The sequence below is a fragment of the Streptopelia decaocto genome (genome assembly GCF_964273445.1).
Source record: "Streptopelia decaocto genome assembly, chromosome: 2".
Classification (NCBI taxonomy): domain Eukaryota; kingdom Metazoa; phylum Chordata; class Aves; order Columbiformes; family Columbidae; genus Streptopelia; species Streptopelia decaocto.
Window position 1 is genome coordinate 136,462,639 of NC_138655.1, and position 12,546 is coordinate 136,475,184.

The 12,546-nt window shown below is 40.3% G+C and overlaps 1 protein-coding gene across 5 annotated transcripts in view; it reads right to left on the bottom strand.

The window, feature by feature from the left end:
* Positions 1 to 12,546, bottom strand: part of UMAD1 (UBAP1-MVB12-associated (UMA) domain containing 1) — an 81,798-nt gene that overhangs the window by 21,979 nt on the left and 47,273 nt on the right. Inside the window, exon 1 of one of the 5 annotated variants that reach the window (XM_082047043.1) lies at positions 7,147 to 7,222. The exons of the other annotated variants lie outside the window; for them this stretch is intronic. Coding sequence (XP_081903169.1) covers positions 7,147 to 7,207 — 61 coding nt within the window. The 5' untranslated portion in view covers positions 7,208 to 7,222. Of the gene's footprint in view, positions 1 to 7,146; positions 7,223 to 12,546 lie in introns of those variants that run through there. 5 annotated transcript variants of the gene reach the window in all.

The window sequence follows — 12,546 nt, forward strand, 5'->3', positions numbered from 1 at the left end:
AAGTTAAGCCATGAATCTTTGTACAGACTGTTATTATTTGAGTTAAAGAAGTTAAAACAGTTATAGGCAGCTGCATACTAAACTGCCCAGGATGTCCACTCTGATAGAATAGTTTTCTAAAGAAATCAATATTTTCAGTGCATTTCTTTGACTGATTCTTATCTCAAATATCCAAACATATTAGTCATCCTTATTTCTACTAGCCCAAATAATCAACGAACTTTCACGTAGCTCCCCAGCTCCTCCAGTTCCTAATGTTAATCAAGCTTGCTATAGCCAACCCATCCTGTTTAGCCACCCCTAATTTTTTTGTGCAGCTAGTTTCCCATTGGCCTCAATTCTAACCTCTTTCCTTAACTACAAGTCATAGTTTCTCTTCCCTCTTCAGACGCAGCCTCTCAAACGCTTCCCTCTGATCTGGCTTTTCCTCTTCTCCTCTGCGACCCTGCAGTCTCCTCTTCCCATCTACCTCCATGCTAGGAAGATGGGTGAAGGTAAACACCAAACAGACAGACATCCCATGAGAGCACAGATCTTTGGGAGCAGGAACTAATGCCAGTGGTTGTTAGTTTGTGACTAGGAAAAAAAAAAGAAAACTTCACCAAAAAAATCAACCAAAAAACCCCAAAACTAACCCATGAAAAATAACCTCCTCCCTCCAAACACCTTGGAAAAAATATCCAACCCAAACAATTCCCCTTACACAATCCTGATGTAAATAGGTATCCAATTATAATTCTGGCAAACTAAGAAAGTGAAACCTGGGTCAGCAAAAATCACAAACACAAGACCTTAGTAGGCAGGACTAACAGCTCCCCACCAGCGCTCCCTAAGAAAAGTCTTTCATCGGAACTGAACTGCAAATATGTTCATAGATAAGGCCAGAGGGACCACTGTAATCATCTAGCCTAACCTTCTGTATAAATATAGGCTATGGATTTGTTTGAACTGGAGCAAGTTTAAAGCTGCATTTTAATTAAGATATAACAGACAAAATTATTCATTTTACGAAACAATTAGATTCTGATTCATCTATCCCTCGGTTTAAAAACATTCTGCAAAATTTTAGTAATAAAACTTTAAAAAAAAGTTAACTCATGTATCTAAAAATGTGATATACTATTTAGAGACTATAAGAAATAGAAATGAAGGGTGCTCCACACACTTTAATATGGTTTAAACATCAGCAACATAATCTGATATATGCAGGACATCGCTAGGAAAATCTATCAGGAATAAAAAAATCATGCTTATTGCTGTAAAATATTCCCTTACTTATCAATGGAAAAATATCTTCAAGTTTGAAAAGAGAGCAGTAGACATATTTATTCTACTGTCCAGATAAGCCCATATTTCAAATCCTCAGTCTTGGGAGGCTGTTTTAGGTTATATTAAGCCTCTTTCAGGCCCAAACGAACAGCGTTGCACTCAAAGGTCAGACCTACATTTCTCCTTTCACCAAGCTGGTGCTGGATTTACAGCAATATTCGCTGAGTTCCACTGGTATCTTCTTTTTCCACAAACTGCAGCCAAGCGTTGCGCAGGAAAGAAATACCCAGTCCAGTCTTCAGTACGTACTACCTCTGCCCCTCTGCAGACCTCAGAATTTTTGGTTTCTTTAGAAATCTGCATTCAGCTGCCTATCTGGACCCCAGCAAACTCTCGTATAGAAAGGTTCAACCACAAGTTTGGCTTCTACTCAACAAGGAAGTGGGATTTCTATTTATACTCTTTCCTCTTCCAGCATTCTGTTATCCTCCGGCTGTGCAGTCTCTTGATCAACACACAACATTCAGAAGGCTACCCTCAGTTTAAAAAATTAAAACCAATTGTAAATACATGTTGGAGTCTTCTGTCACTTAAACTGACATCTTTCCTGGTCTGTGCAAGAATTCTGTCAGGCAGTGAAGCATGTGCAACACGGCAAGCAGTGACCATCTACCAAATAATGGAGTTTCAAACGTCACCTTCAGTTTCAAAAGGAAGACAGCTACTTTCCACTATACGTCAGCTAGGTGCTTAACTCTTTGTTGCCTGTCATTATCTTCTTTGCCCTACATATAAATGGCAAGAACAAATAGTATTCTGGCTTCTACTTGGAAGCCAAAGGACAAAAAGTTTTAAGAGAGGATTAGTAGGATCTGAAAACAGGAGAGGAGGAGTATAGAAGCATCAAATTTTTATTGCAAATTTTTGCCCCTCTTTCTTACTCATAAATCTTCCCCTCTCTCCCCGAGGTAAAGAAGACAGGCCAGCCACACCAATTTTATGTCACCCTGCTCCAGAACAAACTAACAGAACTTCAGGCTTCAGTCCACTGATAGTGGTCACACCTTCAGTCCAGCGAAGTACTGAAGAACTGTAATTCCCTCTCCCCCCTGAGCATCTGAGTCTCAGGATTCCCTACAATCCCACTTCCATGTGAAGGGATAGTATCACTATTCTGAGTTCTGCCCTTCTCTCAGCCTCATTTAAATACCCTCCAGCTCCTTCAGCAAGGATGAAATGTGTTGCTGCCCAGTCTCTTCCCAGCCTTGCTTGTTTCTCCAGCCAAGGTCTCACAGGTTCCATTTGCTTCCAGCACCACTGCAAATGTACTAGCAAAATGTTCTTTTCCTTTCTTTGTGCGTACAACAGATGAGCAATCAGCAATGGATGTCAAGTGGCTGCCGCTCTCCTCACTGATATGTCCATCTTCAAGCCTCATCTCTGTTGCCCTGGTTCTTTTCAAGAAGAGTCCATAGCTACATTTAGTGGAAAAGAAGAGCGCTGAGCTGTCAATCCAGAATATCAGTCAAATATATTTGCAGCTGGGGACTGCAGTGGGGCAGTACCAGGGAACACTGACGGCAGTTTCCAGAACAAGAAATTGTGCTGGCTTTATGGGATCAGGAAAATTAACAAAAGATATAGGGAAGACCTTTAGAAGTTTTTGCTAATGAGCATAGAATCACAGAGTGGTTTGGGTTGGAAAGGACCTTTGAAGGGTATCTAGTCCAGCTCCCCCCTGAATGTACTGTACACAATTATGGCAAAATATAATAAACAGTAAATGATTCAACACTTCCCATTGGTGATTAAGAGACTGCTCAATGATCCATCTGAATCAAAAAAGGCACTGGCCAGGTGCTGCCCTCTTCAATTGGAGAGACAGGACACTGACGGATAGGTGGTTCTTCCCTTTTCTAAAAGTGGGACTACAATTCTGCATAGCATTAGTGCTATAAAACCTACACATTAACCCTCATTACCTTCCATGTACACATGACCAAGACATAATAGCCTTATAAGAATATATATAGTTGGCAAAACAATGAAGTCATCCTAGTTTCAGGTCACCTCATCCTGGTTTCATATTAAAGCTTTTCGTATCAACAGCAGTTTCATTTCAACAAGCTAATAATACCCCCTGAAAAAGCCAATATATCAGCAAAAAAGATTCTCCACAGCTGCAACTTTCAGCAAAACAAGAGTTTAAGAGTTTATGCTGCATAAGGGTGAACAAGAAGGAAGCCTGTGTAAGCCCCTGCTAAGGCAGAGGTCTGTGTTAGCCTAAGCAGGCACATGGTAAGTCTTTGGCAGCCTTATATTGAGTTCTGACAGTGTTTTTATAGCTGGGTATTAAAGGGTTTTACAAATAAATCTTTGATTGGGAGTAGAACTTACCAGTATCTTCTCTAATTACACTGATTAACCACAAAAAAAAAAAAATCTATGTAAGCCCTGCAAAGTAAGACCCCTGAAAGAATGATTTCTTCAAACTTGTAAAAGTGTAACTGCTTAAATATTATTCCGAGTGTTTTTGCATTTACAGACATGAAGCAACAAAATTCAGTCCTTTTCCAATTAAGAGGAACAGCAAATCCAGCTACAGCACATGCCACTGAAGATTAGCCACCCAGTTTCATTTTGGTATCCCACCCTTCTGCAGGTGATATTAATGTAGTCTTCATTTTCCTAAACAATTTTGTCAGTGTCTTCTCAGCCCACATCCCACTATCCAGATCACAGCACAACCACAGACTAAAAACTCCACTACAAAACCTTTTTTTTTCCACAAACGAAAACTTGTAGAAAGATGGCAATAGAAAAACAATATGAGAGGATTAGAGGCTCCTGCAGGGTTTCAGTATCCCAGATCTACACACTTTTAAGTTTGCAAATAGCTTTCTATTTCTGTGCTTTTTTGTATTTCCAACTTCTTAAAAGTTTGACTTCTTTCAAAGCTTTCTTGGATCCTAAAACAAAGGACCCTTAGAGTTTAAATCCAAATCCATCTCCAACCACTTGACTGAGGCTAAATCACTCCCACTCCCCCAACCCACATTTACATGGCTTTCCTTTAAGAGGTGGCCAACTTCTACAGAAAGATGATGAATCAAAAGCCAAAGTTTCATAGCAAAATTTTGGTTGGAAGGAATCCTTGGAGGTCACACTAGTCTGACCTCCAGTTCAGCGCAGGGCTAACTTCAAAACTAAACTGTGTTCATCAGGTGCTTGTCCAGCTGAATTATGAAAGTCTCCAAAGATGGAGATTCCACAGCCTCTCTCAGCTCTCAGTTATTTCTATCCCTCTACTATTTGTTACCTCCAGGTCCCAGAAAGCTGTAGAATTCATTCATCCACGAGCCAGGATCCCCTATGATTAAATTTTATTTTACTTTGTTTTTAACTTACAGTATTTCCATGTCAAACATAAAGAAATGCTGAGGTTCAGTCTCATTCTGCTTTACTGATAAATCCATGATGTATCAGATGTGACAGATCCATGCAAGTACTTTCCCCTCCATTATATGCACATACCAGCCTTTCTAAGTAGCCCACAAAACCACTGAACGCCCTCACCACAGCACATCTTTCAGTAGATCTCACTTTTCCATCTTGCTATTTGGAAATCCCATTCTAGAGTTCATTACCCTAGATGGTGCCACACCTTTCTTATCTAGGTTTGGTATCGGAATAAGCAAGCGATATGATTTATCAGCTACTCAGTACATCCTTAGTACTGAAGCAACCAACATAGCACAGATCCATGTAAGGGCTTATGACATGTTCCATCATTTTCCAAGGAAGAAGTTGAAAACAAAAGCTACACAAGAGAAGTGTATGTCACCTAAGCCTTCTGACCCAACAACCAAGCTTATCTGGGTGTGTGTGCCCATGCCTCAGGGAGAACCTCAAAACTATTCATTCCTCTTCCTTTGTTCGACTGATAGTGCTCTGATGATAAGCCCCCACCATATCTATTATATGTTAGCATTTACCATGAACATTGTCCCTAAAAAAAATATCTGCAAAACTGCCTGGAAGCCATAGATTAGATGCCATAGGCCAGCCTCTACATGCATTAAGTTGCAGTTCTTGACATTCCTAGAGGCCCAGAGAACCTTTAAATCTTCCTGTCGTTCACTTTATCTGTCAGTTAAGCCCCTCCTCTTCATATCAAAACAAATGCAACCTTCCAAGCCCAAGTGAATCATACTGTTCTGAAGAACTAAACCATTCATTCTGTTTTTTTGAAAAAGTTTTAGAAGCTGATTACTTTTTTTTTTTTTTTTAGCTTTATTGTTTACATAATCACTGAGTGTCAGCTTATTGTCATGGTCATTTGGACCAGTTCAATCATTCCATAGAATAAGTACATTATTTTAAAGTTAAGAACAAAACAAGAAGTCCCTCACATTTTTAAATGTTTAGAGAAGTTTAGTGTTAATTTATAAAATCTCTGTTTTCCACTTCACTCTCAAATCTGCTTCCTGGTAGTGAAAGATTCTGCACTTGGCATGATCCAGCTTTGCTGTATGGATTGTCTGCCATGAAACCAGCGCAAACAAAGCAGGAGTTGGAAAGCTACATTTCCTTCCATGGTTATAGTCTCCCACTAGATCCTTTCTGCTTTTCCAAAGGAGGGAAGTAAAGACAATCATTTGCCTTTATTTTTTCTGTTTTTCTTGCCTTTGTCTGCTTTGCCTTTGATGAGAATGTGACAGTCATCTTCATAATCCTTCTTGCATTTTCTTATTTTGCTTGGAAGGATGATAAAAAGTTTAATCTCAATACAATAAAAGTCTTTACCTCTTCAGTTCCCGACCAGTGGTAAAACGCTTTGGGGAAACATTGGTACCAACAACAAACTCAGCTGAAGACAATAAGGCAGCTCACACAGAGCGCTGCTGGAGAGCGACCTGCCCTGAAACACATTTTAGCAGTATCATTTTCTTGTCATTAGTTCAACTAACTTATAAAACCTATCTCAGTTTACAGGATCAACCAACAAGTTTTCAGGATGAAATTAAGATGATTTCACTATTCTCACTTAACTATGAGATTAGGACTCCCCTCCTCCTGTTTTATTTGTGGCATGGTTCTAAAGGCAATTCTGTCCAGTGTGAAAACAGCACACTGAAGCCCACTTTGACGAGGACAGAAGAGCATTTTCCTAGCACTTAAAAATCCGCAGTGTGGTCTGCCTGCTCAAGCTCTCAGTTACGCTGTGTAACTTGCATGTAGGTAGGTCCAGCATGCATTAAAATGATTTGCCTGTCAAAAACTGAGATGCTCATGGACTGATTTTTGCATATGAAACTTGCTACATAAATGCAAATTATTTCAGAAAACAAATAATGCAAATTTAAGCTGGTTTCCTAAGGAAATAGATTTACATGACACATCTTCCGTCCCTGATAACACAAGCAAACATTGTCAAACATAGTTGAAACTGGCACAGAGATAGAAGACTCGGAGATGTTTCCAGAATATAACCATCTGCAGCTGGGTAGTAAAAAGAGACCAGGAGTAATGACCCTGCTGAAGTAAAAACTCATTGCACTCTGTTCTTGGCCCGCTAGCAGGTCAATTGCTGTGGTTGGTCACTGGGAATGAAGGCAAGAGAGGCCACCAGAAAAATGCAGGGAAATAGCCAGGGCTGTTGGAGCATGGCTGAAGGACGAGGAGATCCTCAAGGAGGACCCTGAGAAATTGAACTTCATCATTTCTCCTATTCCAGGAAACGCCGTGTTTTATTCTATCTTGATAGCATTTCAGATACGTTTAAACACGAAATATTTTCTACATCATGAAGAAGAAGGGAAAACCACACAGAAAAATGTGTACATCAGTCAGTCTCTCCACATTAGGCCCACTTACATCTTTGTCCTACTAGTTGCTGTGGGATGCACTGTGATGAGATGATCATATACAACCTCATCCCAATAACCAGCCTTGGGGTGTGAGCAGCTGCCTACAACTGAGCAGCTGCCTACAACATTCATGTTAGTTATTAAGAACTCTTTTTTGCCACATCTTCTAGAAACTCTGAAAGTACCAGAAAACTGAGGGAATACTTCGTGGGAGAAGAATCAACCTATAAGACAAAACAATAATTTAAGGTAACTTTTATAATTATAAGAAATCTGCTCCAAAGCAATAATCATTTCATACTTAAACTACTACCATCATCTCAGAGGTACGGGAGCCCCCACTCAACTCTGAAACAAAATTAAGCAGAATTAATTTAAAATATAAACACCACAAAAAAAGTTGTATAGATACACTGACACAGCTGACATGTGTCTGTGTGACATACAGCCACCAATACACCTGATGCAGAATATTAAATCACAACATCTAAGCTTCCATCAGAAGGCTTACAAATACTGTGGCTCAAAAAGCTTCACTCCATGCATTGTTCTGGAAGTTATTTTCTAGACAGCAGACTGGCAATCTTATGCCACTGTGACTATATAATGTCAATTCAGAGCAGAAAACCTTATGCTACATCCACTGGTGCTTTTTCATTTCTGACACATGTGTGCAGAGTATTTCTGAACATAATGTACTTTGTTTTCCTCTAAAAAGAAGTATAAACTCTCTGTTTGGATTTTATGTAGTAACACGTACAAATTTATAAAACATACCTAAATTGTTACACAAAGGTTCTGAATATCAAAAAAAACCCCCAACCCTACATCCAAAAGCAATCTCAACAATTTATTCAATAAAACAAATGAAATATCTCTGCTGCCATAACTCCTCAAAACATTACTTTTGGTTTACACTGTTAATTTCATTGTATTACTACCATCTTCTGATCTACCTCAGTCTTAGGAATCTAAAACCAAAAAACAAACAAAACAGGTTAAGAAGTAAGCAGTCTCTTCAAAAAATAAAACATAAATCCATTTAACCTGTCCTCAGAAACGGCTGGGCAAAACCCAGCCCAGTAGCTAATCTTCGGATCAGACCTCTCTCATGAATAACCAGCTCCACATAGATGATTAAAGGACTACATAATTTTATTTATTTATTTATTAGAGCACATAGGTCAATAATGTGGATTAACTAGGATTACGTGTTATTTTCTGATTACTTTTGTGCTTTAAGATGGTTTAGTGTTTCTAGGAACTGTATTTTAAAGCCAGCTTTGTAGAAGAAACTACACTATGGAACTTCTTGTTCACTTCTGACTTGTGTGTAAACAACATGGAAGCGTTCACTTGAACATATCATCACAAGATTGCTTGATTTTAAAGGCAATGAAATAAAGAGCATTAAATATTCACAGATTTTTACTATTTCTGGCTTAAGTACATGAACACATTTTAACCATTGTTTGGACCTTCAATTGCATTTTCACATTACACAAGCGTAGTAGTTGAGATCTGTTAGAATTCTTTAAACGTATCCAAATAGGAGGGCAGAAGTTTTTTTTTTTTTTGAAAACAGAGATGAATAGGGATTTCTGAAGAGAGAAATTCAGTTTACAAAGTCTAAAAAACCCTTGCCACGTTAAAATATCCATTTACAAAGACATAAAGGCAACAGATGTGAAAGTACAGTTGATACGTTTTTGGCTGCAACTTCCAGTGAAATGTCCAAACATTTGCATGTACACCAAACAAGTGACATTAACACTGCTCACAAAGCAGAGAGAAAACAAATAATAACTGTGCAGTACTTGAATAATTAATTAATAATTGTGCAGTACTTGAGTAATTAGTTTAAAAAAAAAAATCTGCCAGGAGTTTTTACCGTATTCTTATCATACATGGAGAAAATGGAGAAAAGGTCACAGTTGGCTGTAACTTTTATCATCAGCTGTTAATGGTGTGGAACTGTCTGAGGGCTCATGATCACATATACCAAGTTATGCCAGTCTCTTCCCTAAACTGTGCACCGAAATGGCATTTTCCAGCTGAAACCAGAACATTTCCATTTGTCAAAACACCCACATAGGATCATGCCAGCTTCAAGAGCACAAAGGCAGATGGGCAGTTTTTGAAAAAAGAACATTTTTGGTTTCCTGAGATGGTGACCAGCCACCTCCCCAGAGGCCAGGGGAGCGATCTGCAGTGGGTTTCAACTCCACAGCCAGGGTTCCAAGGGAACTTCAGCTTTACCAGCACTCGGTAGCCTTGGTGCTGTGTCAGCTATGTGTCGAGGTTTGATTGCGGGGTGACAATAAAACCCTGGCAGATGTATTGTTAGCCCCCTCTCCCCACTTTCCACCTTCAGCCCCTCCTTCCCCCCACTTCCCACTCAGGACAGGTGATTGGGAGGGAAAGGAGGACAGAGAGAAGAGAGTTGGAAAAATTAAAAATGTTTTACTAATGCTACCAATAAAAACAGAGAAAATAATACAAAATATACAAAACCAATCTTGAAAGTCCTGGCAACTTCGGGCCGGCACCCGAAGTCCTGGACTGGACCTTGAAGCCAACTGGAACTGGATTCAGTCTGTCACTAGGCCTCAGTTCACAGGGATGACTCGCAAGGTCCTCTCCTAGTGTCGGCCATAAGGAAAAGGGATAAGATCCTTGTGATTTCTCACTTTTATATGAAGCATTCACTAAAAGAGAAACTTGTTTTTAACAAAACCAGGACACTACGTTAACAGGGGGTACCAGATCTTCTAAGAAAAACTTCCAGATGTTCAAAGATGAAGGACCGCTTACTGTCTCAGGCTTTTGAGCTTGCAACATTCAGCATACCAGAAGTAAAAAGGTTTCTGAATTCCCCCAAATCCAACGGGCACATTGTCCCAGAGGCCGAAGGACAAAATTTTCCAGGTTCTGTGGCTCCTTACTCACTCTCAATGGCAGGTTCCCAGACAGGTCCACCCTGCACATGTAATTTTTCTGCAGAACGTTTTCATGCAATAACATGATTAGAATAGAGTAAGTAGCTGTTTCAAAACACAACACACCAAAAACAGCCAAGGCCACCTACAAAAACAAACCGCGCGCATCTGGTAACTCCCTTCTGGCTACTATTTGAAGAACTGTCAGTCAACCTGTAGTGCGAACAGTATTACCTAAGGGTGAGTTTTCACAACACGGCTGAGTCAGGCTAACAGCTCGGTGCTGCCAAAAGGAGCAGCCCTGCCTCTCGTCCCAGCCCTGGCGCTCCTGTTGGTTCCTTTGCGGTGGCTCCCAGAGTCTCCTGAGATCTTGTGAGCCACCTGAGCTCACTGAATTGGTTAAAAAAAGATAAATACACACTCCCTTTCTTGCTGACTTAGTTTGCTGCCAATTTAGTGAGCTAAATCAAAGATGTCAAGTGAGCCCCAGAGCTGGCACAAGGGTGAAGGAAAGTAATTCTGCTTCCAGGAGCAAGAAGCAGGATGAGTCCTTCATTAGCCAGTTAAGTGGCTCAGCTGTCCTGTGGAAACATACCCCACCATACCACCAGTCTTGCCTTCCATCGTGACAAAATAGAAGGCAGTACTTCAGATCTAAAGGTAGCCTCCACTCTAGACATTATAAACGTCAACACGGAAAGTTTCAAAGGTGTGCTAGCGCTCACATATCAAAAGCATGATTAAATTCTTAAACATACCAAAAATCCCAGACAATTTATTATATTAGGAAATGCACCTTTTTGTGATCCTCAGTAGGCTATAGGAAAAGAGAGGTTAATATGTATTTTTAGTTTTCTTCCTTTTCTTCCTAGGCAGTTAATAGTGCAACTTGTTTTCTGTCTTTGGCTTTCTCCTCATGAGAAACTTGTATTCATTTTTGTGAGCCCCAGCGAATCAAACAAGTGAACACCCACTACACAAAGTTGAATTGCTGTGTTCAAGGAGCTGCCTCTGGAAGCAAACAGCATTAGTCTGGATGACAGCTCTTTCAGGACTTCTGTAAAGTGGCTTTAAGAATTACTCTTGGCAAAGTAATTTTATGAAAAATCTCAAATTTTACTTAGTCAGTAAAAAGAATCCATCCAAGTATTTAACTTCATGTGGGTATATTAGTAAAAAAGTAGGTAAGGTAATGAAATTTTTATAAATTCTGTTTAAGATGCACTTACATGAACCATGAAGATGACAAATTTTGCAAAAATGAGACCTGAAACAATCATATTCTTTCTCATTTCTAGCCATACTCCTTAACAACTCTGTTTTGAGCTCGGCACTCACAGAAGAGGACAGACCAATAACATCAATGTGCTGTGTCCCTATAAAACAAGCCAACACACCAATCCATCCCACACACAAAGGGCTGTGTTACCAGATACCTATTCAACTGGTTGAAAACTGGCAGATTAAATTCTAGGTCACAAAGACCTGAACTCTTGTATCTGATAGGCAGCCTCTACAGCAGATTAATGGTTTTCACAAAACAAGAGATAATTCAGTTTCCATGATGCAATTACTGCTTTACGTGTGCTCTACTTGGGGAATGAGTCCTATATTCAGAACCTGAAATCCTCACACCATGACCTCACACCATTACGCAGCCTGATGTGCAGAGAAACTAGAAGGAAAAAATATGCAGGGCCACAAATATGAAATGACACTCCTTTCTTTCTCAAAGAACACAGCCTCTGTCTAGAAAAGAACTTTCATATTTCCTTTGAGAAGATGTAAGGACTGTAGGCTTGGTGCCTAGAGGTCTACGCACCCAGGCACCGCAGCAGGAAGGGACCATCTGTGGTTCCATCAGACCAATTCACTGCTGCCAAAATGAGGGGACCCTTCTTTCCTCTCTGCTCCGAGCTGTTTGCTCTTGCCATTCCCCTCGTCCGTTCTGAGGCTGCCTGGCTCCTCAGGGGCTCCGTTCAGCTCCCTGGTCCAGAAGAACTGTTTCAGCTGCCTGAATCTGATCTTACCTCAGTAAGTAGACCCAGCTTCTGATCAGGTATCTGAATAGTGCGGAGTGATGAGACACTAAGAGGCAATTCAGCAGCTCACCAATGCCAGAGGACACGTTCCCATTCACACCTCACATTTCTGTCTTCCCTCTGAACTTACCTGGCTCCATCACTCAACCCCTTTGAGTCAACTCACCTCACTGCAAAAGCACAGCACTAATGCAGAAGAAAGTTCACAAATTGCAGAAAATTATATCACAAGAGTGTAGGGTCTGCAGCAGGATGAGGTAACTGGCTGTCCCTCAGGAGGGGTGGGGGCAAAAGATCAGCCCAGCTACACACAGAGCTAGTCTAAGACAAAGTGATTTTCTCATCAGAGCAACTATTTCTGCATCCAGTATGGTCGATCATCTTTCATCGATGCCTGGAAAAAGGTGACATCGTGTGAGACCGCAT